At 40.0% G+C, this 20,466-nt stretch overlaps 1 protein-coding gene across 1 annotated transcript in view; it reads right to left on the minus strand.

Annotated features, from left to right (window-relative positions):
- Positions 1–575: 575 nt before the first annotated feature.
- The window catches only part of FAT4 (FAT atypical cadherin 4), a gene marked incomplete at its 5' end in the record, with an annotated part of 149,356 nt that continues 129,465 nt past the window's right edge, over positions 576–20,466 (minus strand). The window contains 6 exons of the mRNA XM_032997838.2: positions 576–4,039; positions 8,257–8,518; positions 13,244–13,461; positions 14,585–14,709; positions 15,592–15,771; positions 17,169–17,254. Coding sequence (XP_032853729.2) covers positions 2,166–4,039; positions 8,257–8,518; positions 13,244–13,461; positions 14,585–14,709; positions 15,592–15,771; positions 17,169–17,254 — 2,745 coding nt within the window. The remainder of the gene's footprint in view (positions 4,040–8,256; positions 8,519–13,243; positions 13,462–14,584; positions 14,710–15,591; positions 15,772–17,168; positions 17,255–20,466) is intronic.

The following is a 20,466-nucleotide window of genomic DNA, read 5'->3' on the forward strand; positions in this document are numbered from 1 at the left end:
CCTAACTATCTATGTAATAGAAAGCTTCAGCTTTGAGCAGAGGTGGAAGTCTTGGTTAACAAATGTAAAACCAGTTGCTACTAATAAACCCCTATGTATTGAAATATAGTTTTATTATGTTATTAGAAATCTGAAAGTAGATTTGGTACTTTTGGGCATTATCTTAGGCTCAACAACGTCACAATACCACCTCTTCTCCATCTTCCTGAGACAGGTGAAGCCTGCTGCTCTTTGATCATATCAAGCTCACTCATGAAATACCAGAGGGATATGCTGAATGCTTCTCTCACCATTGGTGAAATTCATCCCTTTCTAAGGGACAACCACACTGGACTCAGTAGGACCTCAAGAAGTGCACTGGGCTTGTGCTGCACCTCTGCAGAGAGAATAATTTAATTTCCACAGTAATACTAGTGCTGCATTCACTGTGAATGAACTCCGAATGCATAATTTTACATCAGCACCTTGCTTCTTAAAGCCCATCTTCTGAATAAAAAGCTAGGAAAAGTGAAGACCAAGGAGTGGAAATTAGAGAGAGAGAGAAAAGATGAAAGGTTTTCAATAACACACACTGAAGATTTTAAATAAATATTTTAATTCTATTATTGGCATTTACAGGTAGAAAGCATACAGTATGTTACAATTTTATCAAAATGTGAAAAATATGGATGTTACATAAGTAACAAATGTAAAAAAAGTATTTTTCTTACCTTCCCTGAAAGTAAGAAAACTATTCAGCATAGGAAAATATTGATATAAAAACACAGCTTAAGTAAAAAAAAAAAAAATTGAAATTTTTACAGAGTACGATAGATTCATCAGATCTGCATGAAGATGTAAGAAATTTGTGAGGTTCTACTTTACCTAAAACCTTAGGGAATCTGGGACAAACAATAAGCTACATTAATGAATCTACAAGTAGTTTTCCCTCATATCCGCTCCAAAATGCTAGAGTGCAGTAATTTTCTATACAATAAATAATTCTTCAAAGTTTCCATCACAGAAAATCATATAATGCAGAAAATGCCACTCCAAGGTCACAAAGGCTAGGCAGTGCTTTAATAATAATTATGATAATACTTATTATAGTGCTTTATAATGTCTAAGCACTTCAGACAAGTTAACTACTTAGTCCTCACAACACCCCTGTGAGGTAGGTGTTTTTCCTACCTTTCCGTAGTACAGATGGGAAAATGAAATCTGGGGAGAAGCACAGACCGCAGCAGCGGCACAGCCGAGATGAGAGAACAAGAGATGTGGAAATCCAAGGGGTTTTCCCTCGCTCCCATTGATCATGGCACTGCCGCTGCCGGGTGCCAGGCTACTTGGCTGGGCTGACAAATGCCAATGGCTCCCCTCCCACTGGAACCACTGAGGGGGGCAGGCAGGGACCAGGGTTAAGCATCCCCAAATATTTCATAGAGATTCAGAAGCTCTCACACAACTTTGTCAAAAAACAAACCAAATCAAAACAAAACAAATAAAAGGAGGGGGGAGGGGGGGAAGAGGGAAAAAATACAAACAAACAAATAAGCTGAAAAGAAAAAAAAACTCCTAAAGTGCTGACTGGCTTGAGCTGCTTCTAGCACCTCTTGTATGGAATAAGACTTACAGCACTGTTGCCAGCAATTATTCAAGCTGATTTAATCCATAGAGTTACACGTGAGCAACTTCAGGATATGGTAACTACATTTTCTGAGACACCTTACTACTGTAATTCCTTCATTCACCATCCTTCTTCCATGCACTTCTTCAGGAAAATTAAATCCTCAATACTCTTGAATCATAAAACATGTTAGTAGCTGGAGACAATATGCACATCCTTCACAATTAAAAACAAAAAAATTAGTTCATTTTCAGAACAAAGCATTATTAATTTAAGAATCACAAACCAAACAATGGTAAATAGGAAACCCTTTTCAAAGGCTGCACGCCAAATATCTTGTTTTCAAATACAATGCATGCAGGAGAAATAAATTCATCCAAGAACAATTAAATTAAAAATGTTTTAAGTCTCTTTCAGCAGCATAATGGTTATTATTTTTAAAGTCTCCTCCAACCAAACTGGCCTGGGGTTCAGATGCTGACCTTTGCTTTTCTACAACCATATAATGGTTTGACTGGTCCCCATGGCTTTGCACTGTGGCAATACCAGAACATAAAGCCTATACATACTGTTCTGCTTCCCCATCCTTGGAAACAGGCTTTGTTGTACCACCTTTGCTGTCTTCAATCACTGCTGCTGCTGCTGTTTTTTCAGGAAGTGATGCCAAATCTTTGAAAACATCCACATAATGCCCAAATCCCGGGCCCCAGTTCAAGAGGTTGTCCCAGTTGAAGCTTCCCGCTTGCTGCCCCAGCTTCACGGGTAGGGAGCCCTCCCCGGCGCTGGCGGCGGTCGCCTGTGCCCCCACTGGCCCCCCCTCGCCTCGGCGGCCAGGGTACCGCCGCGGCTTCAGCCTGGCGCCGTAGTTGTCCTCGTCATCCGCATCGGACTCATTGACCTGGGATAACTTGGGCATCCTGGAGGTGTACGCTATGGGCTTATCTCTGTCGTACTCCATCTCCGAGCAGGTGAAGGACTCGTGGGAGTCACTGTCGGAGGAGGACTCGGGCGCGGGAATACCATCGGCCGGGTTCCTCGTCCGGGACAGAGGCCTTCTGCAGTCCTCCTCAGAAGAGGACCGGCCATGGTCTGCGCTGCAGATGCTGGGGTTTCTGGGGCGAGGGGTGTTCAGTCTCTCCACCTCTTCGATCGACAGCCCCACTGGAGGAGCAGTCTCCAGAGGGATCTGCCCGATGGGTTGCTTCAGGCGGCTTCCTGGTCGGGAACCGTGGCTTGCCATGGTCTGTGGACTCTTACTTCTCCTTCCTAGCCGAGTGGCGTAGTTAAAAATGCCAGGCTGGCAGACATCGCTGTGCATCTCCAGTGGGCTCCCTTCCCTTATGGCGAGGTGCAGCTCCCTTGCCGGACTGTGCCTGTAGAAAGTTGACGATTTGGAGAAGGGTGCAGGGCTGTGCCGAGACAGGGGGTTTGGAGTAGGGCATGCTGAGTGGCTTAAAGACGTTGTCCTCAAGCCCTGCCCATAGGCGGGCTGGTAGGTCAAGCTGCTGGCTCCCAGGGGCATGGGGGACTGCCGTGCAAAGCCCAGCGGGCTGTGCCTCTGGATAGAGAACTTGGGCGTGTGGCTCCGAAACTGCTTGTAGTGCTGGACGATGTCGGCGTCCGAGGGGGCGATGCTGCTGGCGTTGTCGATGTCGTAGTGCTCGATCTCAGGCTCAGGGGAAGCCAGCGGGGCGCTGGGTATTGTCTCCGTGGCATGCGGGATGTCGGTTTCATCATAGATGAGATACGGGTTTTCTCTTTCGATGATGTCGGGTTTCGGGTTCCCTTCAGGCTGTTTCCTGACGGTCATGTCATCGCCATAGGGTGGGATGTTGTCAGGGTCATCAAATGCCACGTTCTCGCTCCCTTTTTTCTTCTTCTCCTTCGTCTTCTTCTCCTCTTTCGGGCCTTTTGACTTCTTTCCTCGGCACTGGTTGCAGAGGATGAGGCTGAGGACCAGCAGCGCCAGGACCGTCGCGCAGCTGCCCACGATAGCCGGCACGGCCCAGAGGGGCAGGGACAGCTCGGCGGGGTGTGGGGACGGGAGGCAGATGTGGCCACCATTGATCCCCGCTCTACACTCATGGCCCGGGGCGCACAAGACCCCCAGGCAGGCCACCACCGCCTCACACGTCCGTCCCGCGTACGCCTCAGGGCAGCTGCAGGTGAAGCCGGTGTGTGCCCCGGGCTCGCAGCTACCCCCGTTTTGGCAGGGGTTGGAGGCACAGGCGCCCGGTGGGACGCACTGGTAGGCGTACCACTGGTTGATGCACATCAGCTCGCCCCAGCAGGGACTGCTGGCGCAGATGTTGGGGCCGCGGCAGCCAATCTTCACTGAGGGGTCCGTTTTGGAAAGAGTGGCGAGGCTATGCTTGCCAGCGAAGGGAAGGCTCTCCCCGCCGTACCTGATGTAGGAAATGCAGCCATCGAAGCCTGGGAGGAAAAGTAACAGTCAGTCAGGACTTGAAGACTGAGCATGCATTGTCAAGGGAGAACACAGACACTCTGAGCACCAATGTCAGGCTAAAGGGGAAACCTTTTGGCTCGGCAGATGACAAGATCTGCAGTGCGCCTCTTGCACCCTGAAATGAACGGGGAAACACAAACACAGGAGCAACAAAATGGAAAACCTAATGGAGGCGACAGCCTTACTTCGTGATGTGGTTTTAAGCAGCGTGCAAGGTAAATCATGCTGTTAGTTACGCACATGAAGCCTCTCTGTCTCCATGACTGAATCTTACATGTACTGAGCTTACAGTTGCTTCCCCACATTTTTACCTTGTGTTGTGATTAATGCAAAAATATCTGCAATATTAACTATATAATGGTGCAATATCTGAGCAACTTTACTTATTTCGCTACAAGGATGGCCCATTCACAGATTTTTTCAGTATCTGACAATATGCACTGAATCATTTAGGCTCAGGTATAAGAAATATTTGTTGCTTCTGTTAAATATTTCCTCTTACATTGTAATAGTTATTTTGTTCATAAATTTTTGATAATTTTAGGGTGTTCATATTAGATAGGAACTGAAATCTATTTTTAATCAGAACAAGATTAAGTAAAGGCTGGTCATGCCTGGAGCTTCTGACATATCTTCTATACATGCACCTTTTAAAATGAATGATTTTCACATCTAAGTTGTGCATAGAAATGGAGATTAGAGATAAGAAAGCAATTAAGTAATTTCTCTGAAGATACATGCATGGAACTTATATAAATGATACCAAGATATCTCGGTTCTTTCAAACGTGACAAGAATTCAGAAGCAGACCATTTTTTAACTTCAACACTAAGATTTCAAAGCAATGGAAATATTCTTAGGTGAGTAAATAAAATGTACCAAAACCTGCAATTAAGATGCTGAAATGAACATGTTTTCTAGAAGGCATGTAAGACATTTTGCACTCCCATTGCTTTCAGTAAATCTGAAAAAAGCAGGCGGTTTTAAGCAGAGGCCCAAATATAATTTGAAATGTTGATCTGGCTTTTAAGAATTCTGTAGGCTGCATAGGAGAAGGAACTACTGTCTGATTAGGAATTATCTACCTCAGGTTTGGAGACTGTGAATAAAGTCCAAATTGAGAAAAAAAAAACATAATATGAAATGAGAAAATGCATTTTTGGTAAAAATAGGTTGCTCACAGATAGACTCAACTCTGCTGCTCATTGAACAGGTTAGATCAGAGGTTTGCAATGCCAATGGATGCTTTTGTGATTGTAGTGTGCTTATCTTTCAGATAGACTCATCTGAGGAAGTCTGATGGCTATATTCTCAGATCTTTATTATAATGTAGTTTCCCCTTGAAGCAAAATTATTTTGCCAGAATACTAAGCAATAAGCAAATGGTTGGATTTTGCAGAACCATTACATTTTAAAAAAAATATATTGTTAAACTGACTCAATTTTCAATTTATAGACCTATTTCACTGAAGCTAATTGAAAGGCTCCATTGTCAGTAAATAAGCCAAGAATTCAAATGGTTACCATAGGGAAACATCTAATAGTATTTAATGTCTTTAAAATGAATTCGAACAAATATTCCTTCTCATGACTTCATTCAATATACTTAAATGGTTTTATTTCCTAATTTTCTCATATTTCTAAATCTTCTTATCATCCACAGAGAGAAACCTGTGTGCAGCTGGCTTGGCTGTGCTAGCAGAAAACATTAGCTTCCATTCCCCTTTGCTTGTGTCCTTTCCAGTTTCCCCTGTTCTGTGCTGAAGTTGTCTATCGTGCTTCAGCTAAGCCTCCTGTTTTACTGTCTCCTAAAATCATGGCAATACTTTCACGTCTCTGAACCTCAGGTGGCCTCTTCCCAAACTTCCCATAGCTTGGCTGTAGGACTACCCTGTCAGTGGTGATGCTGAGTTTCAGTGCTGAGAGAGCCCAGGGAGGTGGTATTATCCCCAGCCTTTGTGTGGTGGTTGTGCGTGAGGTCGCAGGAAAAATCCAGCCTTTTGCCAGCCTAATAATTCTCTGTGTTTTCCAGACTTAATCCTTTCTGCAAGGGTTTTAGGATAGTTCAACCTTATGCTGACCTCTACTTGGAGCTGCGACAAAATGGTACGCAGATGTGTTTGTAAGTTATGTCCTGTGTCCACATGCGTGGTTTCTGTAGGAAACTTGTTTGTTTCTCCTTAATTTCTGATGGGCTCTTATTGTGATGCTGTGTGTGGTGCCAGCTTTACAGGAGGATATTATTCTAGACCAAATTTATTGGCTATTATCAATAAAAATAATCAGAAAAGGAAAGTGCCACTGCTCAGTTCTGAAGCATGGCACTTGGGTGAAACAATAAACAGGAGCAAATTTTCCATGCATTAGTGGTGCCAGAGAAGGGTTCAGTTCTGCAGACATATTGCTGGAATGGAAGAACAGCCACTATGAATGGTAACTTTGTGAATAATTGTAAAAATCTCTGTAAAACAGGTAGCACAGAGATAAATGTTATGAAATTTTACTGTGCCATGAAATACCAAATATACTCAAGTTGTATGAGGTGATATTACAGTTTTATAATCTTCAAAGTATGCTGTTTTAAAATTTGAACACCCTCTGATGTCAGAAATGAAACATGAGTGGGTATCAACATCAAATACCCTTTCTGAGAGATGCAAGTTGTGGAGTAAAGGGACATGAAAGAACCTTCTAAGTTTTTCAAGCACGATATTTCTGTATTATTTCCATTCTGAAAGAGATGTGTTTTTTCATCATTACTTATATTTTCACTTTCTCCTGTTTTTACATTCCCAAATAAAGAGGAAATTGAGGATTTAGGTCCAGGTGGGAGCCCAAGCAAAATGGACGATTACCTTTCTGCGTGCTTGGTGGTCCCTTGCAGCAGTGAGGTGATAAACAGCAACTGGGGATTTTGTCAGGTCTACCTGGGTTTGAAAATGTTACTGGATATACCAGCTTTACAGCCCTGGAACTGTCACCCATGTTTGTCTGCCTTTAACAGTACTGCAGACATTTTTGACTCTGAGTTCACGCAGAGTTTTATACCTCCCCCTTGTAAATCCTTGGTATGTCGTACACAATGTAATCCAATATTAAAATAAAATAAAATCATATGAATATAAGATTTTGGATTGTGTATTCCTAATGGAAGCCAGACATTCCTAATTTGTCTGCCACAGCATCAGGCATGGTGAGAAGTTAGTGTCCTCAATTTTCTTTGTTCCAGCTTTCCTAAGTCTCTGACTTTTCCATGCATATGCTGCTCATAAAACATGTATGTAAAAATGGTAAAGGCTAGCACAGCAATCATATGATTTTGTGCCACATTTCATACAAATTCACAACACACAAATGTGAAGTATGAATTTGCTCCACTCAAAGACACTTTTTCTGGTCACAATTCTTGAAGTCAGGAAGCCATTTTTAAAATATAAAAACTCTGTGAAACCTATGCCTGCAGTCTGGAGTATCTCACAGTTTGTAGCTAAAAATCACTTCCATCTTTACTTATCTCTGGGGGAATGGTATCAAATACATGTTATCTACTTCTTTTGCCAGGGTCTAAGACAGTCGCTTTACCTCTTAAGGGAGATTGATTTACTTCTAACAGCTAGATGTCAGTCAGAGGGTGGTTCTTTTTTGTCCTTGGTTTCTGTTGCTCAGAAATAAAACCTATTCTTCATTTGACAGCAGGATAAAGCAGGAGGAAGTTGGAACTTCAGAAAATATTTTAATCATATTAATAACAGGCTAAATACTGCAGTGCTTACCAAACCCCTACAGAGACAAAGTTCTCATTTAGCATTTTTGTCCAAGTAAGAGACTTGACTTGATTTTCCAGATTCTGACCCAGGTAAAGAACAGATCCTTTCTTCTCTATTAGCATAACAAGATTATAACAACTGCTTTACGGACAAGCAAGCAAACCCACCCCCTGCCTCCAAAAAGCCCTGCAGATGGAGTGCCTGCTTTTGGAAACAACAGAGCTGCCACGTGTATTGAAGGAACAAAGTCTGCAATTCTTACTCATTCAAATTGCAGTTTTTTTGGCAAAGGATGGAAGTATACTAATTACTGATAAAGAATTACAGTACTTTCTAAAACCTTTAAGCAAACAGAGACCCTTTGTCTGTTCAAATGTGCTCACGTGCACTATATTAAAAAAAATAATAAAAATCACCTGCAACTGTGTTCTTGAAAAGTTGGCTTGATGGGATGCCTCCCAATGAAATTGTAAGAACATTTAGTCCACCAAAGTCTTGTGTGGCATGGAGAATGTCTCGGCTATGTGTCTTGTCTACCGACAGGATAGTAGCAGACCCATTCTTCTCAAGGAGTACTGAATGCCACTGACCATCTGCAGCGTACACTTCTGGGATATTTCTTTCCACTTTCCCAGCAATTCCAGCATCGGATACATAATGCACTTTCCCACCTTTTATCTGGTCAGAAGAATACAAAATGCATATTTTTAAAATGATATACACATAACCACTCCTATACACACATAACCAATGTAGTGCCTACTCAGTACAGCTACCGTAATATGTGGCTTCAGTAGTAATAAGAAACCTGGGTATATTTTTCTCCAAATTATTGCTTTGTAATAAAAATGCATTAATTATTTAGCACTAAAAATTTGGCCATAATTAAATATATCATTGCATCTGTAGAAAACCGAGAGTTGCCATCCATTCATTCCCTGGTTAATCTCATAAGAGAAAAACCTACTGAGAGGCCAGCAACAGGGCATGCACAGGACACAGCATTTTAACCAAAAAAATAATAAATTTTCCTCCTTCTTCAATGCCAGTGTGGAAAATGATTTGCAGGGTAAACAGATGTTGTCCTTGCCGAAAAAAGTTGCATCTTTCATGATGACACAGTAGAAATATATATGGCATGGCAGGACTTGACTAAGAATCCTATTTCATATCTGTTCTTTCTGCTGATTTTCATTTTGCAGAAGAACAGTTGTATTTTAGAAACTTTTCTGAAGAATTTCAAATGTATGATTTTGTGTGAATTTTCAATTGGTGCTTACTTGAGCAAACTGCTTTTAAAGTTGTGAGTTGTTAGGAAGAAATGGTACTATTAAATTCCATGAAAAATTTTTTGGCTTTTCCTCTAGGACCGATGCCTCACAATTCTACTGAATCATGAGATGCAGGATTTCAAACCTCTTACTAGCTCAATATTAAATGATCCTAAAATGGGATCAGTGTAAACTCTGCATTTAAGATCTAGGAATTTAAAAAAAAAAAAAAACAACATCCAACCCTGTCAGCTTCTCAAATATTGCATAAAAGTCGAGTACATCAGCTGACCTCCTAAGGGCGTGCAGACTTGTGTACAGCTCATATAGGGTGGCTCTGCAACTTGTTGCAAGTTCCCTTCCATACTCTGCACATTTGGTCATACACGTGCGAGAAGACAACTACTTTCCCGCCTTCCTCGCGGCAGCTCGGTCAGTCCATGATCTGTAACACGAACGTGCAGAAAGTGCATCCGCATAGTCCAGGAAAGGTTGAAGTCCTGGGTTTGTTGAAAGCTCTCTAAGCCTCGGATGCTTTGTTCCAGGAAAAATAACGCTCACCTGGGAAGAACTGTGCGGTGACACACTGGCTACAAGAATGCTGCTCTCACTTCCAGAAACTGTTAAATGCTCTGGATTTACTTCTTTAGTGATGCAAGCCGAGGACTTTGTTCATACAGATCAGCTTTAATATGGCTGTAAGGCCATGCTCATGTCTTGGCAGCAGCCTGAACTAAATGTATCTAGCACGTATTCCATTTGGATCAAGAAATACAGTGGTTAATATGTGCACACATTTAATTTATAAATGCAATAATTTGGACTACTTGAAAATGTATTGTTTGAGAGACTCTTTGATAAAGCTGCCCCTCAGACATAGGATGTTCTTTTTACTGGCAAACAGAGAGGCATACATCTGAACTATCACACCACCCAAAGAAAATCCCACATTTGGAAATGCAATCATATAGACTATTATAACATATTAAACACCATTTGCCACAATCAAAAGTATTTATAAAAATATTATCTGGGATATATATATATATATATAATGTCTGTAACCTGTAATTGGTTCGTTAGTCTTATTTTGTATTTTATGCTCCATGAAAATACTGCCTTGTATTTTGGTCTTTATGTAAATGAAAAGAAATATACCATATCAGACAATATCCTCTAAACTTACGGGAAGACTAAGCACAGAATCATAACTTTTAATTCTACATTAGAGAAGAATTGTAGAATTATGTACCTGTCAGCAACTAATATTTTCCATACTGATGCATGACTCCTTAGTTCTATTTCTATCTCTTTAAAATTGCATGTGACCAATGCTATCAGGCTCATAAATAATATACTAGTGGCATTTGGAAAATACAATTTCCAGAGACAAGACCATTCCATGACTTCTCCAACCAGGAAAAAATAAGGAATGTTATTCACAGTTCCTTGAAACACAATGTATTTCTAAATTTGAAACAAATGCTGATGCTGACAATATTGAGTAACACCCATTTCTGGGTTTTATTTAAATGGCAGAACAACTGACAAGTAGAATATAATGAAAAGAATGAGCCACTAAAGCAAACGTATTCCTAACTACCAGGATGATTCAATTTTACTAATTTTCTGAGTCTCTTTTACTGAACAAATTGCTTCTTATTCGTTTTAAATTTGAGCACTAGCATTTACAGATTTATAGCCCACTGGTTGAGATATCATTTAAAAGATTTATGTTCTGATTTATTCCTGCAACTTGATATGTGGGAAAAACCATAGAATGGCTTGGGTTGGAAGGGATCTTTAGATCACCTAGTTCCATCCCCCCTGCCCCGGGCAGGGCCCCCTTCCCCCAGCCCAGTGTGCTCCCAGCCCCGTCCAACCTGGCCTGGAACCCTTCCAGCGAGGGGGCAGCCACAGCTGCTCTGGGCACCCTGGGCCAGTGTCTCACCGCCCTAACATATACATATGTTAGCTCATATAGGTAACACGTAATACACATTATCTACCTGTATGATTCACAGATCTCAGAGCTACTGTTATGCTAATTTAATCTGATTTCAGATGAGATTTTCAGCTAAACGCAGGCAATATCAACTTTAACCTGCTGTATTTATCCTATTACTTCTAATTGAATTAGTTGTAATGTATATCATTTGTAGGAAAATAAGCTGTGTCAAAGAGCTTTGGTAAGAAGGAACCCTCATCCTTTTCCTTTATGTGGGTTTTGACAGGGGGTGGAATTTTCCATCTGAATTTGACCATTGTTTAATTTAATCTGCTAGGTTTTGTGTCTTTCCTCAATTAAGGATCCTTTTATATCATAAAGATATTTCTTGGGTTCTTTGGGGGGAGTTTGTATCTATCATTTAGTAAATCAGCTGCTCACAATCTCAGTGGGTCTGATTTATTACCATTTCTCTGATTTTACCCCACTCCCAGCTACACCAAAACCAGTTAACTAAAAGTGGAAAAATGTGGAGTCATGGAAGTAGCCACAGGACTTGTAGATTTTACCTAGCATAGGGTAATATTAAAAAACACATGGCAGGTTTTATCTGAATGCTTATACTTTGGATTACAAGGATATTAAAAGACCAAAAAATCAAGTTATAAAATTGTCTGTTTTGAAGATTGACAAGAGAGTTGTAAACAGAAATCCCTAAAGCTCATCTTTTCAGCACCAGGAGTGGACTGAGGTGCCAGGGAGACCTACACTTGTGTTGGCTTCACTGACATCTTGGGCCACCTCCAAGGGAACCGTTTGTCATGATACCTACTCTGGGTATGAGTGGAGGCGCAGAATCCATACTGCACTAACTGCAGTTAAATTACTACAGTTTTATTAAGTAGCATCATCTGGGAACTTTTCATCAATAATCAGTGCAGTGATGTTAACTATCATTCCTTAAAATGCTGCATCTGTTACTAGGCAAACCTCCATTCTTTGCCCTTGCACAGCTGGGTCTGGGACCTGACTCCCTCTGCTTACTTGTAGAACTTCACCGATATTAACAATAGTAAGAGTGTTTGCATAAACAGACCACTAGTGCTTTCAGCCAGGAAAGGCAACCCTCTTTTTTCTTTCTTTTTAATAACGCTTGTAGAGCTGACGTACCAAATTCTACTAGAGAGAAAAAGGTAGTATTTGTTTTTTTCTCTCCAGAACTCAAAATAATGAGATCTCATCTGCTAATATGACTGAGGCAGAAACTTCCTATCAAATGATGTGGTAAAAGCATACGCCAGGGAAGTAATGCACATTTGCTTCTTAAATGCAGCCGGTGTGTCAGGAAAGCTCTGTACCTCTGATCAGGCAGGTGGAGAATATCCATGGGGCTGAAGCTTAGAAAGTGTGAATTTCTGTACGAGTTTCTTTAAAAGTCAGGAAAAAAACTTGGAAAGCCTTACAGCAGTCAAGGAAACTTGGAGCTTACAGCAACCCAATAAAGGGGCTTGCCAACATCACTGCTGTACTCATTTAGAGTTATGAGTAAATGGACTGAGTCATAGCCAGGAACTGAACCATCACTTTCTCTTGAGAAAGGTAACTTCTGCAGCAATAAACTCTTTGGGAAAAAACCAAAACTGTGTGGCATTTGAAGCACTAATTCAGCTATGTATCTCAAAATAATTTGGTATTGACATTGGTCTATGGGTAACCTCATGCATTCAAAGTTATCCCTCACTTCCTAGTTGATAAGCATGAGCCATGCCAGTAGGAATTAATGAAAACTTTTTGGCAATTGTTTGCTAGCTTAAGGAGGGTCTGGGTTCGAGGCCTGAAAAACCAGAAGATAAAAGGCCAGTAATAAAACGATTTGTTCTGTAGAGTGTAACTTAATGATGACAACAAAAATGGCAACGAGTACTGTTCTTGCTGCCTTAAAACAGTCAGTATTTGGAGTCTAGACAAAACTGATTAGATACAAAACCATCAAGATATTCTGATACCTTGGCAAATAGCGAGGGAATTGTTGAGAAGATGAATGATACTGGAGCAGTGCCTAGCCTCAGTTAAAGACCTAATATTTTATAAAGGAAACAGCAAGAGTAATGGAAAAATGTGATTTTGATCACTATGTATGAGGCAGTCCAATCAAATCAAACTCAGCATTAGCTGTAATCTTACCTTCACGGTAGTGAAGTTGCTGCTTTCCTGGACGTGAACTAAAACGCCATTCTCGCTTCTTGTCCTGAACTTCACTTCCAAGCGGTCTGCACTTGGGGGTCCCGGGCCAGCGCCTCGAGTGCCGTGCCTCATCATGTATTCTCGCTTCTTGTTTGGGCTCATGTGGTAGTCAAGTCGTCCTTTGCCTTCTAGCGATAAGGCAGTGTCGGCAGTAATATCTGGAACAAGGATGGGGAAGTACTGAGTACACAGCTCGCTACAGCTAGAGCAGTCATCTGCCTAATAACGACCATTTTCTTTCAGAGCAGAGATCAAATTCAGAGCAGGTCAGGGGGGAGAGCAGGAGCGAATGGCAGTTTCAGCCCCTCTATTCTTTGGCTTCGACCAGAATATGTGTTTGCGAGTGGGAGTGTGCTAGTAATTTACTGCTGCTATCAGTCAGTAGTAAATTAAAACTCGCTAGGGAACAAGTGAGGGAGGAGGGAAAAAAATTTGGCTCTCAGAACTGTAATTCCTTCCCAGGGATGTTACTGTTTCCATTACTGCAAGCAGGGTTTCATGATATATTGAACTCTAAGCTCTTCAAGGCAGAGATAATGACTTTCTATTTGTTATGGCATAAAAAAAAAAGAATAAAAAATTGCAGAACATTGACTACCAAATGCTGTTAAAATTATGGCTAAATTCTTCTGTAAACCAGCGCAATAAAAGCATATAAATCAGTTAAACAATAATGGGACATGTAAGAAAACAAAGCCCAGTCATTATACTACAACTACATGGAAATAAATCACTTTGCTCTCCTAGACAATTCCGTATTGATTTACAGAGCTATCCATATGCGAGTTAATAACCCCAGAGTGTAAATGGCTTGCTTTCATTTACATTTACCATATTTTCTCGCATATAATCTGACGGTCATTTGATTAAAAGGCCTACAGTTTGGAGAAGCCATAAGCACATGCACACAATGTTTATGTGAAGGGGAGGGTTTTCCCTTACCCTCTTACCTCCACACAGAAGACAAATCCCTCCTACAGGATAGCTGTGTTTTAGTTACTGATTAAACATTATTGGGAAGCAGTAGTTTTAAATGGGTGCAAGTTACCTGAAATATAATATACAGACCAGAAAACATAATATACGTAACTGGTTGCTATTTTCAGCTCATGAATGTGGACTTTTTCCTTCAAAATTATTCAAGAGGCAGACATGCTGCTTGTTTTCATTATTTTATAAAATTCATTATCCCCTGCACCTGAAAATAAACTCTTAACGGCATTTGGTTAAACCATAGTAAGGTGTACGTTACAGAGAAAGACAGTAAAATCCCCTCCATACATTTTTCACAGTGCTTTCCTGTCAGTCCATCTTTGCAGTGACACTGCTGCCATGACCAGTGATCAACACAGGTGCCACCATGCTGGCAGGGGTTGGTCGTGCAGGCACCTTCTAGTCTGGGACACCTGAAGCAAATCAGAAACAAATCAGTAAAGTAGATGCTGAAGAATGTGTGCACAAATAAGTGGAGCAAGTGTGCTGGGAGGTGTCTTGCATTGGAACGATACCCTCTTTCTTCCCCCGCAAGAGGCAAAATTGGAGAGGCTCTTTTCCATAGACAGCTCACGTTTCTAAACAGACCCCAGTTTTCAGCATCAAGTTATAACAGTCTTATGAAAGGGAAAGGAATTCAGAGACAGTGAAACACACTGTATGTTACACAAGAGAAGAAGAAACTTTTAGGGGCTTTTTATGCTGCAGACCTCCAGGGACTTCATATCACAATGAACAGTGCAAACTTGGGGGTTGAAGAAGGAAGAGTGAGCTAACAAATTTGGACTAATATTATTGCTACAACTGTAACTTCAAATACTGAGATAGAAAAAACAATAGAATCAGATAGTTCATCATTTCTGAAAGACCACTCAGAGGATATGAGGGAAATTCAGGGATACTTGATAGGCAAAGTGATAGAACAGACATTGTGGATTAAAAAGAAATAAGAGGAAATAGAAGGTTAGCAAATAGTACAAGTACAGTCAAACCCAGGTGGAATTAATGAAGAAACCCAATAGCAGGGCTACTCTATTTCAGCCTGCAAAGCAACATTAATAATAACTGGCAATAGAAATGTAACGATGTTGCTTTTTTGAAGCCCCTATAATCTTTTGTGAACCTTTAATCCAAATTCACTTTTTTCCTACGTTTTTCACACTTTCCAATAAACTCTACAGTCATTTTTTTACAATAAATATCTGACTGTGTCTGAATGGAATAGTGTCTGATTTTCATGATGGCTTTCTTTATTGTAAACACAGTCCATTTGATGCCATATATAACAGACATACTGATCTAAGATTCCTTGAGCTGCCAAAGCCTGGCTGGGCTCCAGGGGACGTCCGTTGACTGCAAACTCCATTATACAGCCCACAAAATCATGGCTTTCCACTTGTCCTCTCCTCTGGCGGATGGGCTCTACAGACCTGATGCCACCAACAGTAACTCGATTTGGTTGTACATCAAGAGTCCTATAAAAGAGACAGAAAAATAATTTATCACTATCAGACATTAAGATAGTAATGACGACACAGGAGCTGTAACCATCAGCTATGGACTGAGGCTAAAATTCTTCTTCCAAACTTCATATTTTACATTTAGAAGGGGAGACAGAGATCAGTATCACTTGAACTAACAGTTACAATGTGTATGACTCTAAATTCACTCACAGTTACTTCATGTCAAAATTTCTATTCACTTGAATAAGCAGCATGCTTGAAATCATAATGGATAAGGTGTTTTACTAAATTATAATTTAAATTGTAGATAATATTTAAATATCTAGAAGATGGATTAATTATTTTACAAAGATATAATACCTTTGCTAGTGGGGAAACCGCATGTGACAGGAAATACGATTGAGATTATTGTAAGAAATTAGCCAAAGTGATTGGGATTAAAGTTCTTGTTATCTCCAAAACCAATCTGAAGATGTAACAGAAAGGCTTCTGAGCTAGTTATGGTAAACACAAGACATAAGGTTTGTTCTCTGTACTGGGCAATGTTTAAGAAATGAAAACTGTAAAAGATGACATCTGGAAATTGCTGAAAATAATGTAAAAGTAATTCTTCTTTTTTTTTTTTTTTTTTTTTTTAAGAAAGCAATAATCAGGAGATGTTATTTCTTACACCTTTATAAGAAATGAGAGGTGCAGTTTAAATAATTAAATAAATACAAGACCCCAAATCAAAGTCCAAAACTGGACACTTGAGTGAAATATAGGTGCTACTAGAGTAATAGCATTTTAAGCCCAATCCTGGTTTTGGCAAGATTGATAAGATTCAAAATATAAAAGAGGAGGAGGCTTTGCTAAAGATTTGTAGCACTACATATTGTAGTATTTCAAAATGTCAAAGAGTAGTGCTGTATATTTAAGAGCCAGTTGATTATAACAAATACATTTGTGCTTTATTGTGTAAGATTTACAAGTTGTCAGTAATTATAAGAATCTGATACTCTGATTTGTTAACTCCTTCTAGATTATGATGTGAAATCTCAGCACTAGGCAATACCCCCATTTTACATCACAGTGCAGACCATTCATGGTTGTACATTTCTTGTGTGCCACCAGAGCCTGGGGACAGAGATAGAGTCGAGAATTGGGGATTTCTGAATAAACTTGTCATGAATAAACTCCATGCAGAAATATAGCCTGAATTAGAAGGTAGTAGTATATTTGGAAAATTTAATTTGCTTCTGCAAAGATGGGAGAAAATGACACTTGGGAGCCTTGCCTCTGCCTTCAAAGGAGTGCAGCTGAGGGGCTCAGGGCATGTAATCATTACTCCAGATTTCTCCAGCTTTAGAGGGCAATTTCTTTATCATTTTACTCCAAAAAAACACCCCACAAAACGAAGAATTATTTACCAGTCAGTAGAAACAGCAACATTGCTAACAGTGCAGTAGCCTGGCTCCTGATCCTCAGAGCAGGAATCCACTGTCAGTGATGCTGCCTGCAAAAGCCACACACACAAATATGCCAAATATTACAAGCTTGAAGTCCCCAAGCACATTAAATATTTATGATTAAATTTATTATATCAAGGACTTGGCTAGAATGGAGCACTGGTATATTACTATGTCACGGGATCACAGGGTGCTTCAGAGCCACTGATCAACTACATTCTGCATCAACATAGTTAATACCAAGATGTGGATATGAACAGAGAGCTAATTGCCTCCTTCATATAGAGAATCATTTAAAGTTTTCAGATTTGAGTAGAGTTTTTTTCATGTTTATTTGCTTTACTCCTTGAAAGTGCAGTTATTTTGACTCATACCGTATCCTACTCTTGATCTGAACAGAGAGCTGCTCCCTCCAAACACAAAGGATGTTCCTTCAGGGGCTTGACCGTGACATTAAACATGTTGCTCGAACTTGATAAAAAGCACATTACAAAAGCTGGGAGTACAAACATGGAGAGTACTAGTTAAGAATAATAACCAACCACTCAATAATACTCTAAGAGTAACCAAGTGGACCTGATTAAGGTAACTCTTAGACTGATATATCATGAGGAATATTTGCCCCACGTTGATAATGGTGAAACATATAGATACCTACAGTGGGACCAAGCTGACATTCAGAGAAGCACCAGGCATCACCAGCACTTAGAGAAGTCTTCTTCTTTGTTATTATCTCCAAGCCATCAAGCCCCAGACAACGGGGTTGCCTCATTACCCATCTCAGTCATTTACACTAAAGTGATTCATGGCACTTTTATTTGTAATCTTTAAAAGTCTAACCAAAGCTTTCACTAAAATAATAAAATAATTCCTGCTGATTTAAAAAGGAGTTTTTATTTTATTCCTTATTTAGCAAAGAATTTTCCCCACAGCGATTTATTAGTAACAGATGCGCTGTAAAAAAAAAAAAAAAACAAAAAAAAAACAAACCCTGAAGGTTAGTTATTCCTTAAAACAAATTTTCAGAAAAATAAACATAATCTCCAAATTGTACATATCAGCTTCTCATGTTTCAGCTAGATGTGTGGTACAGTTTTACAGCAAATTTAAATCAAACGTCACTTTTAAAAATGCCTTGGTCTATACTTTGATTTAGATTACTCTACAGAAGCTGAGCAAACAGCAATAGCTATCAGTACGTCATTACTCTGCAATGGCTTTTTTTCCTGCCTGCAGCTAAGTTCACTAACAACATTCTGTTGAAAGGCCCACAGATTGTCCATGCTATTTCCAAATACATACTGTGAGCTGCCATGCTATATTGACCAAATAAATTCACTGCTCTTAGCCCTAAACCATGCCCTACAGTATGCCTAAATTGTTAACTTATTATTTTTAATGAAAGCTTATCTTGAATTTCTTTCCATACATAATGAACAAACTGCTTCTCCAGAGAAATGCCAGCCTGCAGTTCCAAAGCAGATTATAGCCCTGTATAAATGAAACAATTCATAGAAAGAATAATAAGCTGGCTGGTCTGTATGCCATCACATGCATACATATTTTCCTTCAGAATATGAACAACAAAAAATGAAATGAGTTTTTTGTTCTTAGCTCAATCAGTGTAATCTCCCTAGCTCACATTGCTATGCGCTGTGAAAGCCAAGCTACGACCCCAGCTGAAGGGCTGGATATTTGAGAGTATATTTTGCTTGGACCAGAGTTCATACAATTTATTTTCTAATGTTAGTCAAATGTTCCTGCTTGTTACTTAAGCATTACTCTACGGTTACCTTGCTGCATTATGAGACTTTCTATCCTGTCACTCTGCAATAGCTCAGGACTGACAACTTAATGATTTTACCAGTTTCCGATAAAATCCCACTGTGCTGTAGGAAATGACAGATTTGGAATCCTGAAGGGGGGCTATTTTATACAGTTTTGGACACCTGGGAGACATTTTTCCTGCAGCAGAAATATCTAAGACAAAGGCGATTCTTTTCACATACTGTGTTTGTAAACAGCTGACATTACTGAGAAGGTTTAAACATGAAAAAAAATCACACAAAAGTATAGGCTGTCTTAAATGCTTGCTTTCAGCCTGAAGCATTCATAATTGAATTTTTCTGTAAACAATCCTTTTAATGTTATCTCTTCTGTAGTCTAGCCCTCTGGCATGTCTACAAGTAAAACATTTTCCTGCTCTATTTTTTTTCTTAAGTGTATTTCGTTTATTTGTTGCAATTTTTAATGTGTGCCATTTAAATCTTATCGATAAATATATCACAATGATTTAGTTGCTAAAATGGGAACTTGGTGCCTTTCAAGATTTAGGTGCACCTTTGGACTTTACCATTCGGAAGCTGTGATGCAAATTATTAGGTATTTGATACTAAGGCATGTTAAAACAAAGTCAATACTGAACACCACAATTATCCTTCATCTTTTTTGGATATGTAACTTCTACAAACACACAAAAACTGGATTTATAAAGCTAGCTCAAGACTAAACCATCCCCCCTTCAATAAATGGAGAAATCGGGTCTTGCACTATGCAATCAAAATGCAGTTTCAGGCTCAAGACTCTCTAAGAGATAAGAAAAAACACCATTTAAGAAGGTCAGGAGACAACCCTGGTCCTACAAAGAACCACAGACCATAGTGTAACACATCCCTTTTCTGCTCTCAGGACATTTGTGCCGATGGACATCTTATCCCGGACCTGAAGCTCTTCAGCAGGGTGCTCTGAGCAAAGCAACTTAAAAATATCAGTGCTGTATCTTAGCAGCACTGCCTTCTGCAGTGGGAAATTCAAGTGCCTCATGACGGGAAATCTCTGCAAGGACTCGGGAGGAGCCACAATGGGTAGAACAGCTTATTCTTTTATTCCCTACATCACATTTTGTTTTATATATTTCATGCCAGAAGTGGAGCCCCAACCATATTTTATTCTTATATGACTTTAATTTCAAACACGGGAAGAATATGGGATTCCACGTATGCTGGCCATTTCTGCCTGAGAAGGGAGCTGTTGGGCAATGGTTACTGGTTATGGATGGCAAATAGATTTGGTTTCATTTCTAACTCAAACACTGTGGAGTCAAAAAGCTTGGCTTTAACTCAAAGAGCATTTGGTTTATGTTCTGCTTTGGAAATATTATTAAAAAATGAGAGAAGAGGAATAGAAAACATTTACTGGAAAAAAAAAAAAGGCAGGAGAGGGGTCAGAGGACCAGGCATATGGCAATCAGTTGTCCCAG

This window comes from Tyto alba, unplaced genomic scaffold (assembly GCF_018691265.1).
Source record: "Tyto alba isolate M040663 unplaced genomic scaffold, T.alba_DEE_v4.0 Super-Scaffold_23, whole genome shotgun sequence".
Lineage (NCBI taxonomy): Eukaryota > Metazoa > Chordata > Aves > Strigiformes > Tytonidae > Tyto > Tyto alba.